General features: G+C 33.3%; 1 protein-coding gene across 1 annotated transcript; it reads right to left on the reverse strand.

The window, feature by feature from the left end:
• Positions 1–414: 414 nt before the first annotated feature.
• LOC125678179 (proteasome subunit beta type-6-like) lies at positions 415–22,232 on the reverse strand. Its single transcript, XM_048916423.2, has 6 exons — positions 22,076–22,232; positions 21,296–21,363; positions 17,744–17,875; positions 15,900–16,029; positions 1,869–2,013; positions 415–649 (listed from the first exon to the last, which is right to left on the reverse strand). The coding sequence occupies exons 1-6, from the start codon at positions 22,130–22,132 to the stop codon at positions 519–521; spliced, it is 663 nt and encodes a 220-aa protein (XP_048772380.1). The 5' UTR covers positions 22,133–22,232; the 3' UTR covers positions 415–518.
• Positions 22,233–27,295: the final 5,063 nt, after the last annotated feature.

Here is a 27,295-nt window from a genome sequence, read left to right on the forward strand (position 1 = left end):
TAAAGAATTTGCATTTTGACTCCATGACCCATAAAGCCAACCCCAGCATGTGAAACCCTTACCCGAAGGCCATTGAATTGAGGTCATAATTTTGGTAAATGCATACCTGCTCATCACAATACACAGTTTGTTTGCTACATTACCCTGAGTAAAGGAGAAGGAATTTTGAAGAAGGATAATTCTTGAAGGTTTTCACTCTCATCCTTTAGACCCCATGCAGCGGTTCAGTGACCAAGAAAATCATTAATTTTGTTGGTTTATTTGGATGTTAATCTTTTCTCCGATTTCTACTGCATTTCTAAATCTATTGGACGGGCATCTTTTGCAGCATGAGAGTTCCTCTTGTTTAAATATCCTTGTCATAGTGATGATAAAATACAATTATGAATAACAGAAATTGAATGCAAGTCAAAATTTACATTTTACATTTTGTTTATTAGAAACACAATGAAATGGTGTGACAAAAAGATGAGAGCAATATCTTCTTTCTCAGAAAACAATGATGTAGTCATTATTCATCAATATTCCTCATAAAACTTGGGAATTTGATCTCCGGTTAGCACAAATCTTTCTACACCATCTTTATTTATACTGGCTAGTCTGACTACCCCACCACTGCTGCCGTCTCTACTCATAGCCAATGAAAGTCCTGGAAAACAAACCCAACCAAATATTGACAATAGATTACCGAATCATTTATAGATTTTGTTCCTAATATTTACCTTATAACGGATATTTAAGCAAGCCTTAATCATTATCAACTGTGTAAAGAATTCTCAGTATTTGATTGACACATGTGAGAGAACAATGTTGGCTCTCCTTCTGTATTTTCTCACAATGCATTGTAGAGTTTATTTTCTTTATCAATATGTATACCGTAGTTTCAAGTACATGTAAATATAATATCATTAAAACAATATTTATTAAAAATAATCAGCTGTAATGTTTAAATAACTAAAACAAATGTTCATTTTCTTCTGGATCTATAATGGATGATCAACAGAGGACTATATAGTATGCAATATAATTTAGGCCCACTGACCCCTAAAAATTGCCAAAATTCCAAATCTTTAGATTTGAAATGTTTTTCCTTAAACTTTAATTCTATTTAGTTATAAAACTAATAATATGAGTTTTCCACCAACTTTGTGTCATTTGTTGTACATGAAATTCAGCGTTGGAAATAAAGTTTTTTATCATTTGCTAGCTGTAATTTTTTGACCGAAAACATAATTTTAAGTGTTTTTATTTCAAACAGAGAACTACTTAGAAAACAAGGGTAACATTTTCATCAATTCTGCTATTGAGAACTTGACAGCTCATTATCTGACAAAGCAATGACAATTCTGCTATTGAGAACTTGACAGCTCATTATCTGACACAGCAATGACAATTCTGCTATTGAGAAGTTGACAGATCATTATCTGACGTAGCAATGACAATTCTGCTATTGAGAACTTGACAGCTCATTATCTGACGTAGCAATGACAATTCTGCTATTGAGAACTTTTGTTATCTTATAAAGTAATGACAATTCTACTTTTGAGAACTTTCCTTATCTTATAAAGCAATGACAAATCTTTGGAAGATACATAATGAAGCCATGTACTCTATGTCTGTGGAAAGGAAAACAACAGAAAATCAACAAAAATTCCTACATTTGGGAAAATTCCAACATTTAAGAAATCATTTCTAAGTATTACCAACAATTTATTGCAAATAACATACTAGTATATATGAAAGTTACATTTCTTGATTAAAATAAAATTGGTTAAAACAAATTGAAAGTAATTTTAAAGAGTCCCTTAGTATACACATTTTATTAAAGTGCTGGAGTTAGGACATGGTATATCATTATTTACACTTACCATTGGAAACAAACTTCAGACATTCTTCTTTAGTCATGCCTGGCTTGAAATTCGAGTCAACATATCCATATATGTAGGTACTCCCAGAACCTCCTGTGGAAAAGGGCATGCGTGTCAACATGCCCCCCAATGGAATACCAAATACCTGTTCAGAAGCAAACAGTAAATGATTGGATGATCAACATTATTTTAACAATCCAAAGTAACAAGTATCCAATCATGAAGAATGAGACATACTGTATCTACACTACATGACAATTGAATAGCTACAAGAAGTGTACAGTATTACCAAATGTGTGCATATTTCAATATGTACCACAGCAAAATTGTTCTTATTAATCATAATGAAGAATGCAAGCTTGTTAATTGTATTTAATGGGTAATTATGATAAAAATTAATTTGATTTTAAATACTAATAATTAACTGATTACAGCAGAAATGACTGTATGAAAACATTACAAGAACATGTGATTTCACTGACCCAACCAACCCAAATTATACTCCCAGTCCCTACCCTATACATTTTTAAACAAGTTGTTTGAAGCATTATCAAATAAATATTGTTTTAGAGTTAATACTTGTATTTACTTCAAAAGAAATTAGTTGAATTAATAGTTAACAAGAGTACTGCAAACAGTACATAATACGCCTGTGAAATGCTTACATAGGGTGTTTTTCTTGTGCTATAATTTGTATAACTTTGCTTCAGGTAGTATCAGCCATCATGAGGCTGTGACAAACTTTCATATGAACAAAGGGTCTTAGCTTAAAAATCGAGATTTCCTCAAAATGGACCAAGTTCAACAACCTGTAATTTTTTTCAAATATGGAAGAAAATCAAAATCCTTCCCCAGATGCACAACTTCAATACCCATACAAACACTCCACAAAATAAGATGGTCCTCACTTGAAAACTGTGGGAGGAGTTGGGCAGACAAATTATGTACCCTCCATAGAATATTAATTTCCAAATAGACTAAGTTCAACAACCTGTAATTTTCTCAAAAATTGTAGAAAATCAAAATCCATCCCACATATACATCTTCAATACCCATACAAACACTCCACAAAATAAGACGGCTCTCATTTGAAAACTGTGGGAGGAGTAGGGCGGACAAATTATGTACCCTCCATATAATAATCATTTCAAAATAAAGGGGCATAACTCCTGGAAAAAAGGTCGAAATGGATCAAAATTGCAGTATGATCTAGAGTGAACCACAAAGAAGCTACACAGCAAGTTTCTGCATGATATGTGAAAGGGAAATGAAATTATAAAGAGAAAACCCCGAACAGACTGACGGACGGACATCGTTGTACCATAATACGTCCCATCTAAAGATGGGCGTATAAAAATGAGAAACTTATATTCAATATGTTGATATAATTGCACAAGGGGATTGTGATGGTAAAGTTTGAAAAACATTGATTTAATATCCTAATTTTGTCTAACATGCTAGCGAAACAAAATAATTATTTTTGGTCAGAATAATGGATAGCCCTTTCACAACTAGGTTGCAAGAAATTGTCTATTTTTATGTACAGAAAGTAGTAAAAATTCTTAGGTTGCAATTGTACATAAAATTTGAACACAGTTAAAACAATTTAAGGCACAAGAATGTGTTTATCACTTTTTTTAAGAGCATGTCGCCATGCGAAACTGTCTTTAAAAGCCATTTATTTATAACAGATTATTTCCATTGATATGAAATCTGCATATTGGCATTTATATTTTTGTTTAATGTAACGCTTTTACATATATGTTTTTGAGATCAATAAATAAAGACTATTTTGTTATTGTCTCCAAAAGCTTCAAATCTACGGGACTAAGTATTTATAATATCACGTAGACTTGACGTTTTATCAGAAATGGGTTATATATAATTGTTCACAATAAAGTTTACCGTAAATACATTTTGGAAGATGAACAACGAATGTAACTTAATAAAAGCAATCAAAACAACAAGAATTAATTGATTGCGAAGAATAAATTTCTAATCAATGGGACAATTGATCGTAAGCATTCTAAGATGACGAGTGCCAACGTAGGGTTAACACATAGCGTACTTTTATACACCAGGTGACAATAGGTTGCTGTTAGTGTATGATTAAAAATTACATTTGAATATTTTGTTGAAATGATGTTAAGAATATGCCAATGATGTAAGAATTATAATTAACGGACCTAATTTACAAGACAATGAGAAAAGAATGGGATAAATAAAGTATTTTGGTATATGTTTCCATCGTCAACTGTGCTTTTCGGTATTCAGACCTAAGCCGAATATGTGGAGCATTTGTTTCGGTGATCATGACCTCTTAAAGAGACACTACAGCTCATTTTCCACATTTTAATAAAGTGTTTTTTAAAACATGTATTGATACTGACAATTTTGAACAATTGGGATGCATCAATTTACTCTCAACTGAGCTTTGAAGATCGTTCGGAATTCAAAGGTTTCTTCATTCTGACTCGGGACTTTTGAATGCTTATTTACATCACGTGGTTTTGAATGACAGCAAAGGTGTTGTGTAGGAAATTATTTAAATTCCCCTTCAAGGAGGTCCACACTCACCTTTCAAGTATAAGAGTATTCCCTGCTCCTTAAAATAAGTAATTATATCAATCATTATTTCAACAGAAACCCTTCCATGTTCCCATTGACCGATGTTTTTACAACTAACACGTGTCGTGTTCAGATAAAAATAGCACTTACTTTTGAAAGTAGTGTCTTCGCAGCTAATCTCAATGGCTCTTAAAGACCTCATGACCTCTTAAAGAGACACTACAGCTCATTTTCCACATTTTAATAAAGTGTTTTTTAAAACATGTATTGATACTGACAATTTTGAACAATTGGGATGCATCAATTTACTCTCAACTGAGCTTTGAAGATCGTTCGGAATTCAAAGGTTTCTTCATTCTGACTCGGGACTTTTGAATGCTTATTTACATCACGTGGTTTTGAATGACAGCAAAGGTGTTGTGTAGGAAATTATTTAAATTCCCCTTCAAGGAGGTCCACACTCACCTTTCAAGTATAAGAGTATTCCCTGCTCCTTAAAATAAGTAATTATATCAATCATTATTTCAACAGAAACCCTTCCATGTTCCCATTGACCGATGTTTTTACAACTAACACGTGTCGTGTTCAGATAAAAATAGCACTTACTTTTGAAAGTAGTGTCTTCGCAGCTAATCTCAATGGCAGATTTAGGGGGGGGGGGGGGGGGGGGGGGAGCAGGATCCCCCCTCCCTTTTTACGCCACAGATTTTGAATGAAAATCCAAATTTTGCACCAGAATGGCCGATTACTGTGGCTAATCTTTGACTTTCACACCCCCTTCAGAAATCCTAGATCCGCCACTGAGTTACATGGGTTTCTCTGAACTCTTTGTTTTCCAATGGTCAAACTGATACCATGGTAAATTTTATTTCACGTATGAGTTTTATCTCACTCTATTTTTACCTCTTTTCTCAAAGAATCTGTCAAAATTCTAGATCTATCAACTACCCTTTCTCTCACTGGACGACATGCTGCACTGTTTACTGTCTATGCGCATGCGTCTGAAGACTGAAAGGAGGAGACTCGATATTTTTTGTATAGGCCATCAAAAAGTATTAATTTTTACGTTAAAATGATAATTTTTAACTTTAGATAAGTGTTATTTTCGCAAAGTTCATACTTTCAACAATGCAACAAAAATTGAGAAAGCGCTAGGAAAATTGTCATTTCATAATTTTTGCGCAAAATGAGCTGTATAGTGTCTCTTTAAACAATATTGTCTGCTTCATTTTGCTTTCATCATCTGAGTAGATATATGTGTATCATTGGAATTTGTGATGGCCGGAGTAAACACAATTGAATAGCTCCTTACTGTCTATTGTAAGGATGCAAATAATATCAGAGTTGTTTTTAACAGCCACACCATGATTTACTCCTTTTATGTACATGTAAAGCCTCTTGCATCACATGTTGATAAGTCTGATAATAATTATTTTTGACAAGAATATATCCAAAAATTATTTGCAGTAGCGATTGTATTACCACAAATCGCCTTTCTAATTTATATTTGCTAAAAGTTGAATAGAGGGCAAAGATCATTGTTTACTTTTAGTTGTCCCAGTGAAACATAGTCTTGTGAATTTTTCTAGCATTTACATCAGACAAATAAGTTGAAAATGCAGATAATAGCATAAAAGGAAACGCAATGTCCCATTAATTGTAAGAATTGTGTTTTATCATTGTATAATAGGTTTATGCACTATTGTTTGTAACCGATATTCTTACTTTACATTAGATGAAAATAAGAAAGAATGAAGGAATAACGTGCCAGAAAAAAAGAGAGGAAATATCAGGAGACCCATCGTTAAAGATGGAACAGGAACGCATCAATGATTATTTCAACTGGAATGTTTATTGTTTCTGATGAGGTTCTTGATTTTATGATCACTTACAACTTTCACTTATCTACAGGACTAATGTTCTACAGTGCTTTATTGAGTAGCAATTTGATGAAGACTGCAGTTAATCGTCACACTGATTGTTTGACGAGTAGTTGTTTGTTTTAATATTCATTCAGATAGCTTTATTTTATGACACAAGACTAAGGAAAACAAATGTGTCCTGGAATATCTGAGACAGTTACAATCGGTGACTCTTGTTATTGAGGAACTTTTGTTTCATGTTATTCTATTTGAAGTGATAACTTGATAGATTAAGTTTGACAATGATGTAATATTGTGTTCATTAAAGAATGTCTTCTATTCAATTTGAATTCCTTAAGTTTTCATTATACATGTACATCTAACATACGGGACGTTATAACCTCCAATCTACGGGACAACCGTAGTATTGAACAACCCACTCTCAGTCTTGCCATTAGATGATGGATTGTGAAAATCTTGTGAAAATGAAATGTTTCCTATGATTGTTCTAGATTTTTTTTTTTACATATTGAATTAAAACAATTACACAATTCAAGACAATTTGGTGAATTAAGATATTTTAGAAAAACTATCAAAATTGATTAATTCGAATTCAACATTGTGATCAACATTTATTCCTAAATACATTGTTATACAATTGCCTTTATTAAACATTATAAAAGAAAAACATATTAAAAATTTCACATTCAGTCGCAAATCTAACTATTTAATGACCACAAGTTCATATTTCATGACATAAGAAATAATTCTACCTCTGCTGTTATAAACTAACAGACGAACATGAAAAAAAATCATCAGATGTTGAAAATATTTTGGTTTTTTCTTGCCTCAGTTTTTGCTGGGAAAATCACAAAAATAATTTTTTCTGACTATCAATATAATTCACCAAGTGTTGTACTTTCCCTTGAATGATCTAGTCTATACAATTGTTGTACTTTCTCTTGAATGAGTCTATAAAATTGTTTTACTTTACCGAGATTGAATCTATTAAATTGTTGTAATTTCCCCAAGATTGAATCTATACAATTGTTGTACTTTCCCCGAGAATGAGTCTATTCAATTGTTGAACTTTTTCTAGAATGAGCCTATAAAATTGTTGTACTTTCCCCAAGATTGAGTCTATACAATTGTTAAACTTTCTAGAGATTGAGTCTATACAAATGTTGTACTTTCCTGAGAATGAGTCTATACAAATGTTGTACTTTCTCGAGAATGAGTCTATACAAGTGTTGTACTTTCCTGAGAATGAGTCTATACAAATGTTGTACTTTCCCGAGAATGAGTCTATACAATTGCTGTACTTTCCTGAGAATGCATGAGTCTATACAATTGTTGTACTTTCCTGAGAATGAGTCTATACAAATGTTGTACTTTCCTGAGAATGAGTCTATACAAGTGTTGTACTTTCCTGAGAATGAGTCTATACAAATGTTGTACTTTCCCGAGAATGAGTCTATACAATTGCTGTACTTTCCTGAGAATGCATGAGTCTATACAAATGTTGTACTTTCCTGAGAATGAGTCTATACAAGTGTTGTACTTTCCTGAGAATGAGTCTATACAATCAAATTTTTGGACTCTGTCATTTGCATTGTGAGCATATTTATTGACTTCAATGTCACTTTTAATGTGAGTAACCACAGATTAAACAAAGACAATGATGACATGCACTGCTCAAGTACTAAACCTTTCTAGATCACTTGCTTAAAATCATTGCTTAATGAGAGGGGGGGGGGGGGGGTATATTTAAGGTGACTCAACCCTTATGTTACTAATCAATATTCATAGTTCAAAGTAGAAAAACTATTAATGTCCACTTGATATAGTGTAATTTAATCAATACCAAAGAATCTGGATATGCATGTTGCCAGTCCTTTTAAAGATGTCAGACAAGCATATACAGAAGTATAAGTCAACATCAGAAACTGCACATTTTCACTGAACAGCTTAAAAAAAAAATTCATAAAAAATGTTTAATTAAATGACAACATTTTGTGACTTAATCAGGCTCAACCTAAAAGGTCCAGAAAACTGTCAATGCACAACCACACAGATGCACAGACAGCCTGATCGCTATAGGGTCCCTGCCTTTATTTCTATAGCCCTATCAGCATGATTTGCACTAGATTATATGTAAAATTCTAAGAGGTCTTTAGATGTGCACAAATCCAACAATTAATGGGAAAATAGTACAGGATATGCTAATAAGGCATATATCTCTACAACTATAGTTTTTTATGCATATACCTATAAGAGTTTTTGGTTTCATTTTATTCATAGAATACTGTAGTATAGATATCTTTATTAAAATCTTACAAAAAATTGGACCATTATATATATATAGATATATATATATGTATGTATATATTTCCATAATGTAATCCTTTCCCGTCCTGACGAAGGGACAGGTTGTCCCGAAAATTTGACAATTCCAATTGTTCATGTCGTTGGTCATTCTAGTGCTTGATATAATTATTTTCCCTGACCATTGTATCTATTTAATATAGATCCGCCAGTTTTGGATACTGAATGTTGTTGGTTCTTCAGTGCTTTATATATATATATATATATATATATATATATATATATATATATATATCTGTGTGTGTGTGTGTGTGTGTGTGTGTGTGTACCTTTAATGTCTAGCAATTTAATTTTAGCTCGAAATATGTGGTAACCTAGATGTTGATGAAAAGTCAATTAAGTCAAAATGACAGAATAATCGATTTCTAAAATGATCACAAGATCAAGGAAATGCAATACACTATACTGAACTGTGAATTAACACTTAATTCAAAATTGTAAACATTACTGGAAACCATACTCAGTTGTCTTAACACAACATGCGTCATAACATCATTAATAGATAACGCCATGGAAACGGTCAATAATCCTGATGTCACAACACAACTGGGAGAAATAAATAATTAAGCTTTGTAAATTTGAATTACAGATGGATAGTTGAAGAAATCCCAGAGGAATACCCATGACCTTTAGTACTAATTAAGATTTTAAATATAGATTACATTTTCTATTATACGGGTAAAAACCGTGTGCTCTATGTTATACTTTGTACATTATGAAAGATAGGGCAGTAGTGCGAAAATTCAATAATCTTCTTTAAACAAGTTAAGAATTCAAAATTCATGAATCATTTCACTGTTCAGTGAGATGAAATGATCCAAAAATTTATTTTTATGGTTAAATATGTGTGGTATATATGTATTATTTATTACAAGTCTTAAGCTTAAAGGTCTACCTTTGAAGCATTTTAAAAAATATTTTACCATGTAATAATATGCAGCTGTGATTTTTTTTTTATGATATATTTAATCTAACCACTAGCTGCCCCAGCCAGGTGTAACTAGACATCATGAAATAGCATGTAATTTCAGCGATGTTCTTTCACCAATAGAAAGTCATCATTCTTATTACATAGGAAGTGCATGCAACATACTCTTATTACTTTAACTTTTTAAGTGAATTCGATTAAAGAAACTCTTGTGACACTAGAGTTGAATTTGCGCATGCTCAGTTAATGAACTCCATATATGAAAATAAAACATATCGTGTTGTGCGGTGTTTGTTTACAACATGGAGGGTAGGAACGCAAGAAATGCAAACTCTGATGGGGAAATGTAATATAACAAATTCATTGTTGCATTAACATAGGCAATTGTTTTATATCTTCTAATTGTCATATACTCATTTAGAATTGCATTTTGTAAAATTAGTAAACGTCAATTACGAAAAAAAAATCACTATATAGTTTTATTATTTAATATTATCTGGTAAATTCAGCATTTCGACAGTCTGTGCATTCGCAATTGTGATTTAAATTTTCCTTTTAGTATCTAGTTCAATTTTATGTGTCAGAATTATGTTTCGTATCGTGTTTTTATCGATGCGTTACATGTTTGGTACGAAATATTAACAAAACTAATCTTCACACTACGTTTCTTCCTAACACGCCGCCATATTGGAACACTTGTTACTCCTGGTAAAATGGGGAGTATACTCGAGTAACACGAGTTCAACACTAGTGTCGATAATTCGACATTTTATTTACAACTCTATTACTCGTGTAACTCGGGCCGCTTAATCAAATTCACCCTATGACCTCATGTCATCTTTACAACCCCACCAGGGATTTTGTTAGGGTCTGAAGGGGGCCAAAATAAGGCCCCATTCCCAGTGCTAAAAAACAGGTATTTTCCCAAATTTTTGCTTTGAAAGTAGCCTAATTGTTCATAAATCTTCTTCAGAGGCCCACAAAGAGTCAGAAGGGGTCCAGTTATACCTTAATGCACTCTGGATTGGTTTTCTCCCTACTTCTTTGTATGAAACATTTTTCCCAATGTCAAGCAAATGTCATTATTTTTCCCACTTCAAAAGGCCTTGAAATCAAGACTTTAAAGAAACCATGACCACTTTAACAAGTATTTTGTTAAAGCAATACAAGCTGTAACTGACGGTATTTTTTCAACTATCCAATTAAGCACTAAATAACACCTATCTGTATAACTAATATAATCCCCAAGATCTGAAGAAAAATTCAGCAAACAAGGGAATATTGTTTGAGAGCACACCTACAATGAACGTTTCGTATAAACTGCCATTGCGTTGTATACAAGGACATGGGAACGAGGATTGCCAAACATAATCGGGTTGCTGAGGTCGAGGTTATATACAAAGACGGAAACTGATGTGAGTAACTACACGTGTCGTTTGCTTTAAAATATTACATCGTTTTATGAATGACAAGAAGTGTAAGAAAGTAATGAATATGCAAATGTGCTACTCAAATAAAATTTTGATGGTGAATTTTCTATAAAATCAGCATGTTAAATTGTTTACAAATCTGATACGTGCTCAGTGTCTCTCTTTCGCTTTTTTCCGAATGCACATCGGAGATAACAAACAGGAATTACTGACAGGATGACAATGATTCATGAATTGACATTTTCTGACTGACAGGATGACAATGATTCATGAATTGACATTTTCTTACTGACAGGATGACAATGATTCATGAATTGACATTTTCTGCTGATTTGACGAGTTTATCGCCTCATATTCACTCTGATTTTATTAAGTTATATGTATTCAATCACAAATATATTAAATATTTGTTTTTTTATTTTTTCAATTTATTTGCCGTCAGTTACAGCTTGTATTGCTTTAAATATTGTAGAGCAATACATGTCCCATACCAGCCCCTAGTACATGGGTCATGACAAAAGTCAAGACTTGATCAGTTATCTAAAAAATTATCATTGTCTGGTTTGTTGAGCATGTGAGGCGATTCTTCAAACAATAAAATGCTTTCTTTGTTGTTTTATTGGGTGATGAAGCTAGCTAGCATTGCAGAAAAATTCATAACCTGCATATATCTAGGATCATGAAATTTAGAATTTTGGTAAAGGACTACTCACTTCTTTTAAATATCTATTTAGTTTCAATTTAGTATCAACAGCATTAAAGGAGATATTATTTTAATGTTCTACACATATACACCAAGTTTGGCCCTGCCCTGGAGTCAGAACCTCTACCCCGGGGATCATGAAATTAAAAGTTTTGGTAGAGGCCTTCCTGCTCTACATCACTATGCATTTAGTTTTTCAAATACATCTGAAATTGTGGAGAAGATTTTTGAAAATTTTGTCATGCTTTAACAATTTTTACCTCAAACCTAAGGCCCAAGGGGTGCAGGAGTCCTGAAATTTATAATATATGTCCCCCTTGTCCCAGAGATGCTTCATACCAAATCTGAAGAAAATTACACTATTACACTAACTGTATCCTTGTGGATATTGAAATTATTTTTTTTCATCAAAATTCCAATGTGTATGTGAAGTATCGGGCCTTTATTGTGACCGGGACCTAGCTGGTTCAAACAGAACTTTTAAGTCACACTACATGAAGATTCTTGTATATTGAACTGAGTTATCCACGTTCAGTGAAATGAAAGATTTTAAATTTCTCTTTTTATATATCTCACTTTCTAAACCCACTGTAGGCCCAATCCTGACCCAAGTTTTTATTTACACTTCATAAGGATGCTTAAATACTAATATGACAAATTGTAGGATTTTTAAAAGAATCTTCCAATAAAATGTATATATATATATATTCCTTTGTAAAACTTTGAGCCCCTAAGTGTGGCTTTGTCCTAGCCTCATGGATGATGGTCTGTATAAACATGAATCTGCATGAGACAAGAGAATGTTTGAACATTAATTTTAAGACAATATGTACTCTTTGTTGTTCTCAAGGCCATACATGACAATTCTGTCATTTCTTTTTAAAACTAATTTTCTCTCATCAAGCAATATTACTATACTTCGTATATATGCCTGGTTAGCTCAATGGTTAGATCACCAACTAGTTATGCAAAAGTCCCAGAATTTATCTCCAACTGATCCAAATATTTTTCTCTGAGGAATGTTGCATATGACCATTGAAGTGGGTTTTTTAAGAATTTCCAAAGGCTTCCCTATGTAAAATTGTGCAGCCTATTGTGGCCCCACACTGCCTTGAGGAACAGGTTTGAACAAACTTGCTTCATTTTGTGAAGAAACTTTCAAACAAGTCATGTCTTTCTGGTTCAGCAGTTCTTTCATAAAGTTCTTTTAAACACTCAAGCCTCTTTTCAATACAGGTGACTCGAGATGACACGAACTTCGATCTCTCGAAGTGAAATCATGGTCCCGATTTTTTTCTCTCTATATAACAAAGCAAATTTACTATTGATCTCTCGAACGCTCGATCTCTTGAAGTTCTCGATCTCTCGAAGTGAAGTTAGGTCCCGTAAAACACATTTCATTGTTTTTCACTCTCGATGTCTCGAAGTGGTGGTACATGTACATGTAGCGTATACCCACCATTACCCAAGCGTTTAATAGTTTCCGCTTGGACCTTACCTGGATTTTGTTGAATGCCAGAGGGGTAATTCGGTGTTTACATAGTTGAAACATCACCAGTGCTTCTTTGTGGAGGTGACACACTTAAGTATATAATTGGCTAATTGGTCAGTTTAAACCTTGCACTGGGGTTTTGTGTGGTGATGATTAAAATATAAATAATCCGACTATGAATAAAATCTATAATTTGTTTTGACATGACTACGAGAGAGTAAGTTTTATACATAATTTAGAGATCTACAGACTGTTAAATTTTTCGAGTTTGTTCTTTGTGTAAAGTTACTCTAAAATGTCGTTTTACTCAATCGTTAGAATTTTTGCTTTGGGTAAAGCGACATAACATTGTGCTCTGTTTAGTTTGCGATAGTAAAGCGTCTTCGGAACTTGGTTTTGTATGCCTATCAAAGCATGATTAAAGAACAAATAAATACATAAACTTCGAAATGTTTTTATTAATGCAAAATAAGGTTTTTTATTTTTATATCAAATTCACAACCTGACGAATATGAAGGAAAATATGTCAAAACAATATCATAAGATCTTGTTGGTAAACATTTCCAGTTACTATAAAATCTTAACCATACCGGCGGACCTTCAATTTCCGAATTTCGATCTCTTAAATTCTCAAAGTTTTATCAAGGTCCTCGAACTTCGAGTTATTGAGAGTCACCTGCATTTCTTAAATAATCTCCCCTTAAAGTTGAAAGGGGGCATGACCCTTCATTTGAACAATTTATATTCCCCTTTACTCAATGGTGCTTTGTGGCAAGTTTGGTTAAAATTGGCAGAGAGGTGCAAATATAGAAAAGAAGTTGACAAATGTGAAAACTGAAAAGTAAACAAAGGTACAAACAATTGTCAAATTTTGATCAAAAAAGCTCATTTGAGCCTTCAGGTCATGTGAGCTAAAAAGGGTTAAGGAACAAAGGTTACAAGGATTTCTTCTTCATCAGGGATCAAAATTAACTTTTTTCACTACTAGCTAGTGGATTATTTTCAAACTAGCAAAATTGAGCTTTTACTAGCATTTTTCAATTGATTGCTGTTTTACAGGAATTTAAGAAAACAAGCATGTATCTATTCTATATCAAAATATAGGGAGAATCTTTTAAAGTCTTCTTTAAAGTGCAATAATAAAAATAATACTGAGAATTCTTTCATTTAAAATTTAATGAATTATCAGACAACATACATGTACCATTGGGGCATGATGAGGGTCATAGGGTACACTTGTGCGGCGAACTCGCTGTCCAGAGATCTACCACTTATTTACAACATCATGTGGTTTTAAATCTTGAAGACTGTTTGCGCCAATTCAAAGTATATGTTCAAAACTTGTGGAAATTTCATCTAAAAAATTCTAGTTGAAAAAAAAATGCGGACTCTTAAGTGTTTGACTATAGACTACAGAAGGACACCGTGTGAAGCGATGACACTAACACTTTCATGTGTTGTTTTATGTAAACATGGACGAGATCAACATGCTTGCTATTGAAATCAGACGTCTCTAAGATGCCCGAAGTGTGCGTGAAGTAGGCCATCTTCGACATCACTGACTGAGATGACCTTGGCCTTAGTTATTTATTTGATCCACGTTTACTTTTTCAATACTTGTATATTCATTCTGTAAAGCGTTTCTATGCACAAGACAAAATTATTGTAAACTTCAAAGTACAAACCAAAGAAATGCGGAAAAAGATCAGGGGTTTTTTTTCACTCGCAAAAAGTTGCGATCACTTGTGATTTTTCACTCACAATTACAATTTTTAACTCGCATTTAGCAAGTATTTCCCCTTAATTTCGTTGCCTGCTTCATGTGGAAATGATAATCATTCCCTATGGAATGATTTTATTCCCTATTTATACCAATTTCACACACTGCTCCTATGTTTATAGTGAAGTTCATTCATGCCACATAATGTCAGCTCAATAGCATAGAATTATGCAAATATGTGATTCTAAACAACCAAGTACAAAACATTCATTCTTCAAACCTCACTCAAACTGTAGCCGTAGGTCACAATTATCACATCAGAACTGAAATCTGATTTATATTGCCATGAAGGTTTCTAATTTAAAAAAAGTTTACAAGTTATATTACAAGTGCATGTATCATTAAATGCTTGGTTATACTGGATATACTGCTTTCTATAAATCTTCACAAATATAAAATTATCTGCCCTTTACTTCATGATATATTTAATCATATTTTTCCTAGAGTGGATCATACTTCAAATAAAGGATAAATATTTGTTATCCTATATGTAGTGTTCTAGCACAGAGTATCAAAAATAAATTATCTAGCTATTGAGCTTTCTATGAAAAGATAACTGATGTCAAAATTATTATATTTTCTAGACGGAAGAGTAAAATACAGAGTTATCTGTTGGTTTCCTTTTTTACAAAAGAAAATAGGATTGCAATTTACACGATTTATATATCATATGTGAAAGGTTAAAAATACATTTCTCTATTAATGTGTAACACATTTCAAACATAGAAATATGAAACATTTTTATCAACAAATCGCTCTCTAAACAATTTTGAATTACTGGTAACAATATGGATAATACAAATTTAAATACAGATACTTTATCAGCATGCTTTACTGTACTTTAGGATTAACTCTGAACAATCCTATAAATCTGGATGCCTACCTGTCCTCCCTCACTCTTGTCCCATCCAGCAACAATGATCCCTGCTGACAAATTGTCTCGGTTGTTGTAGCACAATTCTCTAAATATGTTGGCTGCAATTTTCACTTTGGGCTGCTCTCCGGAATCCATTCTGTCAAAATACAAAAGAGAATTTAACAAGAGATTGATGAACAATATTAATACATACACACTTGTAACCATTATCAGATACATGTGTACATTGAAAATTATAACTCCTGCATAAAGTTCAATTAGTATTCTCGCCCAGAGTCTTCGAACTTGTTTAAATTACTTGAGGTAAAATTCACATTGCATTCATGTCATCAAAACCTTATCTTATTGTGTACAAGTTTCAAATGTAGCATAACTACAAGGTTAAGCCACTAAAAAAACTCATTTTTTGTTTAAATGACCTAAGACGAGATCATGAAATGTACAAAACACATAAATAAACATCTAAGCAATATATTCCTTATCCATTTAAAAAAAAAATTGTACCCAATCTGGTTATTCCAAAGGATCAAAGCCAAAGTATGTATCACAAGTTTCCAATCCTGAACACAGTCTTTGACATGGTTGTTTACCAATAAATTATAATTATCAAAACTTTGATAATCTTTGTACAGATCCAACAAGCATGAATTGGATTTTAGACAGATTTATGCTTAGTTAATTTTGTTTAATCCTAAATATACTGTGCTGTAGATCTTCATACACCTTGACTCTTATGTTGTCTACTGATTTATCTGTTACGTTTTGTAAAGTATCATCTGCATATTAACACAAGAATGCTCCAGAGCTTGTGGATAATCATTAACACACAATAAACAATGGGTCTAAAATAGAGGTGTGTGTAATTCCGGAATTCCAGTAGTTACATGCTTTGTCATATTTGTGGATTGTTTATCACAACTATACACAACAACTTTATCCACAAAATTCCTAAAGAAAAAATGACAAATAATATTTAATAACTACATAAATTTTGGGGTTTTGATCAAAGTCAGAGACCCTGAAATCTACATGTATATATTTTGTTACCTTCACTTACTGCAATGTGCGAATTTCATGAATCATTGACAATGGATAACACATAACAATATAAGGGAGCTAACTGTAACAGGCAAACAATCTAAACAGTATTTACAATTGTGTACCAATACATGCACATGGATTTAGATAGTCAACAAGTGCGGTCTGACTATTTATGTTGAGAAAATTTCTGAAACTGGGCATCCTCAGAGAAACAACCCCCTCCCATAAATTCTGGGGGAAATCAATTGACCCATGGAGGTGAACTCAGCGAGTTCAGGTTACAACCCTTACAAAACAAAATCCTTCTCCAGTTATGAACAGGTGTTAAATTTTACATACTGGTATCTTGAAATTAAAACCACAAGCTCACTTTCTAGCTCTTTTGAAAAACTTTTAAACTATTAGGATAACAGGGTTGAAAATTAATAAACACCCACTCTCACCATTAGCAGTGATCTGTTAATGTTTATCATAAAGGTACACATAAAATTCTGCTTTTCATTTTAAAGAACACCAGAAAAAAAGTTTAAAAACATTTCATAATTAGAAATCTTTGAAGTCCATGCATGGGCGATAACTTCGTTGAAAATATGTCACTCGACATGAAACTCAAACTTGATCTGTAAGTCATCAATATACAGAGATACACTAAATATTATCTCATTTAATATCTACACACACAGCGAAAAAATTCCAGAACTAACTACAATGGACTTACAAACGGATAAAGGTAACACTACCTGTCCTGACCATTTCAAAAGTGAAACATGGAATCACTTTAAGTATATTCTACTATGTTGAATACTTACTTTTGGAAATTAAGATGGTAATTCACAATATCTGCTACAGCCTGTGTATCAGCAGCTGATCCTGACCGACAGCAATAGATCATATCTGTAACTTTTGTGAGTTTGTCTGTCACTCTATTAGCTATGTAGGCACTGAAACATTAAATATAAAATCAAATTAAAAAACAGATATAGCAAAGTAGCCACTTATCACTGAAGAATTCTTAACGTAGTTCCACCCTCCTGTGACATCATAAGATTTCGCAAAGTCAATGATTTAACAAGATTTATGCATGACAGGAACATAGATTTTGTTGGAGTCTTTTTCAATAGTTATTGTAAAAAAAAATCTTGTTAACCATAAAATATTTCAAAGTCTAAGTTATATATGAATAATCAATTATATGCTTTAAAATATTGAATTCAAGGGTAATGACTCTGTTTTTGTTAAATTTTTTATCAAGTCCATTATGCAATAGATTTCCTTTAATTTTCACATACATTCTGTATATTTAAAAAAAAAAAAAAAAAGTTTCATGAAATTGTTATGAAATACTGTTATATCGCTTCAACCAGATTTTGTGAAATTTTGATAATGCTGTTTAAGGAAAATTGCAATTTTCTGACGTTGATACAGGTATAGGTGTGCTAATTGATAAAACATTTATCAATACCGCAACATACTTATTTTATCATTCTTATTTGTTACTAAGATGTATTATTTGAAGAATCAAAAATAAAATATAAGATTGAACCTATAATTCTAGAAGGGTGGAATTACCTTAAAAGAATGCTCTTTGGTATCCTGGACATGGATTTTATATAATCTATGATGAGAGTATTCAGTTTTGTGCACGATGACAAGAATTACATGTGTGATGCTGTCTTTCGGTGAAATATAAATACATGTTATCCTTTTTCTGTTATCCTTTTTCTATGGTAAAACTATTCAAGTTATATTGTTTGTACACAATTTAATTTTCATAAAGACCAGTTCCATTTCCCTGATCTGTAATTTGACATCTTATGACATTATATTAATTTAGCATCTGCCATGTTTTATTTCCTTCAGTAGAAACTGTCCAGAACATTTGACATTTTTATCATAGCGAATTTGACAAAACATACATATGAATTTCTATTGTTAAGGTTTTATATGTGTCCAGCAAAATTCAAATAGTCTTACAAAACTCGTAGCATCCATGCGGCCACCTTACTTTTCAGAGGTTCATCTAAGAAATTTTAAAGGACAAGTGACCATTTCTGAAGACAAAGAAACCTACATGTATTTTAGGGGGCATCTTAAAGTACTGATAAAGCAATGTCACTAAAGCACTATTATTCATTTATTCACCAAAACACTACTGGTTAATAGATTTATTTTTTTTTTTACATGAATATACATTCTATGTAACAGCAGATCTCTGGGGGAATAAATTGCAATATAAAATAAAGCTATAGATCCAATCTATTATTTAAAAAAACCTTCGATTTACAGCACAGTTTTTCTGTGAATGATCGAGGTCTTACATCACTTTATTTATGCTTCGCCATCTCTAAATTTTAATATGAAAAAATTGCTAACATATCTTCCTACTTCATGTTTTGAGTTCATTGCAATCTCTGCACTTTATAAAACATTTCAAATGCAGTGTGTATCTTCAATATTTTTGTATGATCCTCTTAAATTTACATCAAGTGACTGTATCTCATTTCCTTTCTCAATGACCAAGTAGCATGTGAGTGGCAGGGTGGTGAGATTCTATCATCATTGAAAGCAAGTTTTTTTTTCCACTTGACTTGATGATCAAGCAGTCTAATGTGCTGGTCAAACTCTGCTAGGAGATTTGATAAATATACAAACATAAACACATATATTTAGCATAACAATTCACATGTAGACATAAAGATATATTCAAAATTTATGTCATTTATAGTGAGCACAGAATGAATAAGCTTTGTGCTGGCTGGTACTGCAAGGTCTAGTGACTATAGTGGGCAAAAAAGTCTGAACTGAAGTTGCACATTCATCTTAGTAGAAAACGTTTTAGTCACAATCCCAGATGCAGATCTCACAAAGTCAAATCTCCTTGATCTCTGATTATGAACTTAGTTAATAAGATTATTTCAATATTTCATCCTAGTCTAGTGATCCCTTACACAAAGCAGTGTGCCGCGATAGGTCTAATGTATAACGTCTTCATTCCGACGTCATAATACAACTGGAGCAGTGACAGATTTGAATTAGGAGTTGAAGAGTGAGTTTAGCATACAGGCACACCACAATGAAAGTCAACCTTGCAACTTACACTATGACAAGGAAATGCATTACTACATGTACATATATGTCTATGAAAACATTTGACATCAAATGATTGTGATCGATTTGATTACTTCTAGGTTTGAAATGGACTTCAATGTATCATTGCAACAATGAAAAAAAATAGGGGGGGGGGGGTGTCAAACATGTAAAAATTTATTTACTATACTATACAAATGCTGAAATATTTAATTATGGTGATAAATTAAAATACATTATTGCTACATGGAGGTTATTAGATAAATTTTCAGGATAATCACTGCCTTGCTATTAAATATAAACTTTTGATGATTCTTTATTATCCTGTTGTGTGATTTTCAATAGCGTACAATTTTTTTCCACTTTTTTAAAATCAAATATCTTAATTCCAATGGAAGAGGCTATGTCAGGGATGCATATACAGGGGATGGAAGGTACAAACCCACCATCCCTGGGCTAGGTAGAAAATAAATATATTTGCCTATTATTAAGCACTTCCAGTTGTACAAGATTGCTACATGTAGTCAAATGCCCTCCAACACCACAAAAAAAGTTGAAGCATTAAAGTCCCATAACTCCTGTTAAATTTGCTGAATCAAATTGGCAGCGTAATATGATTGACTACATATGGTGACTAACAATCCTACAAAATTTGAACACAGTCCGTTGAACTGTTTCCAAGGAGTTGCGTCCATAAAGTGTTCCTATAGTGTGGCATGTACAAATTCAACAAAGTTCCTTAACTCCTGTAAATTTGTCAAATCAAAATGGTGGCACAATATGATCAACTACATATAATATATAGTAACTAACAATCCCACAAAATTTGAACATAATCTGTTGAGCGGTGTTGTAAGAATTGCTTCCACATAGTCAAGTGGGACGGACAGAGGGACACCAGTTTTTCTATGTCCCCTTCCACGATGCGGCGGGGGACAAAAATAAGAAATGTTGGTCCATAGTACTTATCAAATGAGACCCCTAAAAATGCATAGAATGGAACCCACTTCCATTGAGAAAATGTCTGGATCTGCTCGTATACATGTAGCTGGAAGTAGTAGCACTTGTTCTAACGGTAGCTCTGTCAACTTTTAAAGTATCATGGACAATGTAGAAAACACTGTAAAATTCAATGTACGTTTTCTAATTTTCTGGGTAGATGAGGATGCTCAATTTACTAGATGCCTCAGTGTATAGATTGATCACCACATCTACCCCAAAAACAAGACACCCATTCCTTAATTTAATGGCCTTAATTAATAATTGTGGTATACCCTGTCGTTGTTCTTGAATCTGCACCAATAACGACACCTCCATTGTATTCCACAGCCATAATAGTAGTCTATAAAAGAAATGAAAGAACAATGATTCTCATATTGACAATGAAACTCGCAAAAAAGATGCTACGACTAAAGTACTTTATTCAAACTTGAGCCGGGTCATATCAACATACAAACCCTTTCAACAGGTTGGGAACACTTCCTCTATAGCGAGATATTCTTGCATAAACGCGATTATCCCTCTTTAGCGAGAAAGTAAACATTACCATAAACAGGTGTTTTGGTCTCTTTATTGAAAATAATGGCAAATTCCGTGCAATGCTGAATAAGTGCGGCACACATTTGGCAAGATGCGATTTGTCTCTATAAAATTTATAACACAGTCAAGAAATTTCATATCAATGTTGCTGCGTAAGAGGGAAAGAGGCTGAAATCCAATGCACATAGTGAGTATTTTTGTTTTGATTAATATATTTGCAGAATAATCAGACATTTTAGCACTTTATCTTCTTTTCGCGTGAAACACGAAGAAATGTACTACAGTACACGCCTACTACACGGGTGTTTTTCCTCAGTTGTACAGGATATATTTACTCTCGCTAGAGAGGGATAATCGCGTTTTTGCGAGAATATCTATCATCTCGCTATAAGGAAAGTGTTCCCAACCTGTTCATTACACTAGTCTAGACTCTTGTCATGTCACAAGTCAACCATCATCAAATTGAATACCGCTATCAAAAAAATATATCAATTAATCATTTAACAACTTCTAACCCCAGTTTCATGTTCGGCACGAAGCCAATCTGGTGTATATGACATAGTGTTCATCATATTCTTTCAACTTCCAAACCCAAGACCTCGACCAGAGACTCTTTTTCTTTTTTCGCTAGTCACGAACGTGCGTTTGTATCTCTTAGATGAAAAGAGTTATAACAAAGGGGAATTACTCGTGATTAGTATAAATCGTAAAATTGGTTTTCAGGGGCGTAGCCAAGGTACTTTTGATGTGGACGCCCGAGTAGGCAGGGGGTTGGGGGCCGCCTTAAGGCCCTCAATGGGTCCAGGACAAAACCCTGGTAAGGGCCCAGGGGGCGAAGCCCCCGGAAACTAGTTAATTTTAGACGATTTCGATGTGTAGATCTATATTCGACTCCCCTGAACGCATTTTTCGTACACTTTATAAAATTTGTTACGCAGCCATATTCGAGGTCTGTTCTGTTTTTGTACGAAATGCGGACAAACACTTGTAAAATCTCAAAAATGAGAAAGGACCTGTCCAATATCGTTGTATATGACGAACCCACTACAAACAATTTTAGAACAAATATAATTGTCATAAATATTGCCCTTCACTACCTTTTGATATTTCTAACCCCCCCCTCTCTCTCTCTCTCTCTCTCTCTCTCTCTCTCTGCAAAAATGATGTGGACGTTTGTACGTACAAACGTACGCCTGGCTACGCGCCTGTTTACCATAGTTTGGGATTTCTCAATACGTTCCAAGACAATATATTTTGTGGAATATCAGTTTTGTCTGAAATGATCCAATAACGTAGACTTAGCCATTTTTGGTACGGATTTGTCTTGGTATGTTTTAATGCTATGCGTTAAGTAATACATATTGTATGATACGTTTTATACTATAGTTCTAGTATATCAGACTGGACCCACAAGGGGCAATAACATAAAAGAACATTATGATTAGAGACACACATGTACAATGTAATACATTTATAACAAAGCGTTGTTGGCATAATACCGTTATCTGCACCGCATATCTTTAATATACAGTTTATTCCGTAATTTAGGTTCATTATATATATATAATCCAAATAGAAAGAGTTGATATCATACAGTCAAAATAATTCAATAAAAAAGCAGGAAAATATACAGTTTCAAAATATATTTAAATCACTAGCGCTTTCTGGATTTTAACATCCATCCTCAGGTGAATACAAATTAATAATGAATATGATTTAAATATATTTTGGAACTATATTTTCCTGCCTTTTTATTGAATTATATATATATATATATATATATATATATATATATATATATATATATAAACGTTTTAAAACTTGTATCTGATAAAACTGCGAGTATGGAGTTACCTTAAAGAAGTTTGAAATACACACCATTAAATCACAACAAAATTAAAAGTGGATTTCACCCTCCACTTTGCCAGAACTACATAACAGTTTTGAAAGTTCAGAGGGGGTACTCTGGTATCTGTCCGATTCAATATGTAGCCAGGTATTTTTAGGGTCTATAGGGGACCGAAACAAGGCCCAATTCCCAATGCTAAAAAACAGGTATTTTCCCCAATAGTTGCTTTGAAATTCCCAAACAATGAAAACAAAACAAGCATGGTAGCCTAATTCTTCACGGGCCCACAGATTACAGTTTTTGCTTCAAAATTGCTAAGTAAACCTAATTTTCTGACCTCTACTTATTTGAATGAGGTAAACTTTGACCAAAGTGAAAGTCAGAAGGAGTCCAGTTATACCTTAATGCACTCTGGATTGGTTTTTCCCCTGCTTCTTTGTTTGAAACATTTTTCCTAATTCAAGCAAATGTCGCTATTTTTCCCAATTGGAAAGGCCCAGGCCCTTGAAATCAATACCTTAAAAAAACTGGTAGCTTGTATGATCTAATATTCTGAATTTCGTCAAGCTTCTTCTCTAATCAAAATTACTTATCAAATTTGAATAATTTCGAATCAAAAGTTTGTTATACCAAAGACGGTGGTAATTTTTTTTTTTTTTTTTTTTTACCAATGAAGAACTTTGGACTTTTGAACGAAAAACCAGTCTGTTCTGCACGAGGTACAGTGGCGGATCCAGGATTTCCAAGCACCTGGCCATGATTCACTAACAAATGAACATATTATTCACGGAGGTAAAATTCTTACTCTCTGTCTTCTGAAAATGTTCAATGCAGTCATAGCCTGCGGTAATATTCCCCATGAATGAAAGCGCGGTTTAATAGTTCCATTATACAAAGGTGATGACAAATCGAAAGCCGCATGCAACAGTTATAGGCCTATATCTCTTTTGCCCTGCTTTTTTAAAATACTTGAGAAAATAATTCTCTCTCGTATCTCAAATTCAACTCTTGTATCAAAACATTTCCCAAATGCTCAACAACAAGGTTTTCAAAAATATCTAGGTTGTTTAACCGCATCGTTTAATTTACAAGAGACAATTTTTCATAATATAGAACAAGGCAACGATGTCTATGTTAGCTTTTTGGATAGCAGTAAGGTTTTTGATACTGTTTGTAGGGATGACCTCATGTTAAAGCTTTACAAACTTGGAATAAAAGGTAAAACCTGGTCACTGATTAATAACTGTCACCAAGGAACATCTAGCTCTATTGTTGTAAATCAAACTCAATCTAGATGGTTCTCTGTTGATCAAGGTGTAAGACAAGGTGGTGTTTTGTCTACATTTTTATAACTTGTTTATATTAACGATCTTGTTGATGAATTAGAGCTAAGTAGTCCTAATACAGGTGTCCTTAATGTTATGAGCAGCTGTCCATCATTGGCAGATGATATATCTTGTATTGGATTATCCCCAATGGCCCTCCAAAATTTGTTAGATATTACATACGCATATTGGAATAAGTGGCGATTTTCCTTCATTAATGCGTCAAAATTGTGCGTGGTGAAATTCCGTGGTAAGAAGAGTAAAATGGATAACAACTTTCTTTGGCATCTGTGACAAGCATCGATTCCATGTGAAGAATCCTATAACCACCTAGGTATTGTGATTCATCAGAAATTCAAACTTTCTCAAAGAATAGGCAGAGCCTGCGAAAAGGGCAGAAAATCCTTTTTTGCACTATCTGACATAGGATCCCATTTTCTCAACCCAATGACTGTATCTCATTTATATAAAACAATCGTTATAGCTACAGTACTTTATGGATGCAAACTCTGGAATAATATGACCTTTCAGACCGCCAAAACCTTTGTATTTTTCAACATTTTGTGTGCAAAAAATCTCTGAATTTACCAAAATTATGCAGATCCGATATATGTGAGTCACTTTTTGATGTATTGCCCATCAGCGCAGAAGTAGATACAAGAAAACTACTGTTCTTAGGAAGGCTCTGTCGAATGGACATAAACACTCTACCAAAGAAAATATTCTTGGCCAGATTATTTTCTTACTGGCAAAAGCTTTCAGAAGTCCAATATGGTTTTATTCCAGACATCATTCAAACCTTACAAACATACAATCTTACCAATTATACAAGTACATGGCTTGACAACGGATTCTTCCCCGAAAAGGTATCCTGGAAAAGGATATCCAGAAATACTGTATCATTGTATCACAAACTGCCACAATTTGGAAATTAGGTAACATTGAACTTTGCAAATTCATAAGCGAAATATACACAGGTATGCATGTAAATGGCCTTGTTCATTTGTGTCATTTATGTGGTTTAATTCGTTCACGGATGTTTTCTGTCATTCGTCTTGTTTGTGTCCAAGTACCGCCAGCATACGAGAACAGTGGTGGAACGCCATCGTTAATAACTTCAGTGTCGAACTGTGTGCAGAACACTGTGTGGGCTCTCGGAATTTGAATGGTACCTTGTTCTTCTTGGTGGCCAAATATCTACACCTTAAACTCAGATGGATGCCATATCATTCCATCTGATGAACTTTAAATTGGTGCGCAGCACTTCAGCCCTATACTACAGATGCTCACTGCAGTAATTATATTATATCTATATTAAATATGCCTTGGTTTTAAAAGGGGCAGCTGCTACCATATGTACTCATCTATTGAGGTGTACAACTAAGAATATCCTATTCTTTTCTTTTTTCTTTTTTGGTTATATGTGTACATAGTGAGTTTTGTGTTGGGGGGGTGTTCCCCCCCCCTTTTTTTTTTCTTTGTATGTATTTGTAATTATATTGATGTAAATGTATTTTCTTTATAATCTGCTAAGGAAGGAAATAAAGTATGAATGATTGAAAGCTATATATGCTAGTAATGCCTTGTAAAATTTGTGGCGAAAGGGGAGGGGGGGGGGGGGCTCTAAATCCGCCACTGATGTACCAGAATGCACCGCTTCGTGTCGCGTCACTCTTGTTCTTTATTTTTATCTAAATTTCTAATTTATTAATTACCTACGGCGAATCTGATAGACTGAAAAATTGGGCTATTAGAAAAAAATATGAAGTGACGTCACATTGTGTAAATAATAATAAAAATGTAAAATGAAATTTAAACTCTGTAAATTTATCATATCATAATACAACCCAAGACACCAACATGCGTATCAAAATGCCTTAATCAGTTGTTATTTATGATTATCTTTTGTTTTACCGTGTTCTCACAAACACACCCAATGACATAATTTCTCGATCATATGAAAGTATGTGAAATTTCAACCAAAAATTCTTACAAAATGTATAAATTCCAAATACTGTAGAAATGACAGCTAGACTATGGATTTCCAATATCCAGTAAATTACTCTCATTGTTTTAAATTGGTCGATCTACTGAACAATCCATTTGAAATATCCTGTGCAAACGGGCGATCTCCTGCACAATCGTTTGATTAATTATCAAATTTCTTGAAAACAAGTGACAAAGGGTGATGTAAGAACATTTTATTTACAATTTTATTTAGAGTAAGATTGAGACTGGTTTTTTTGTTTTTTTGTTTTTTTTGTTTTTGTTTTACAAGGGTTTAAAACAAAGCATTTATTGACTGGGTCTCGGACAATGTGTGTTTTGTTGGACCCTCGGACCAAAATGTTGCCTACCGCCTCGGGTATTTTGGACCTCAAATCCAACAAAACACGTGTTGCCCTCGACGTCAGTCAAAATATATGATATCAAAAAAGTCGTGAGCTCGTTAATACACGCTAAATCCACGGATCCTGATTCCGTTTTTAGTTCACCTGAGCTATAAGCTCAAGTGAGTTTTTCTGATCAACTGTTGTACGGCGTACAACTGTCCATTGATC

The sequence above is a fragment of the Ostrea edulis genome, chromosome 1 (genome assembly GCF_947568905.1).
Source record: "Ostrea edulis chromosome 1, xbOstEdul1.1, whole genome shotgun sequence".
Classification (NCBI taxonomy): domain Eukaryota; kingdom Metazoa; phylum Mollusca; class Bivalvia; order Ostreida; family Ostreidae; genus Ostrea; species Ostrea edulis.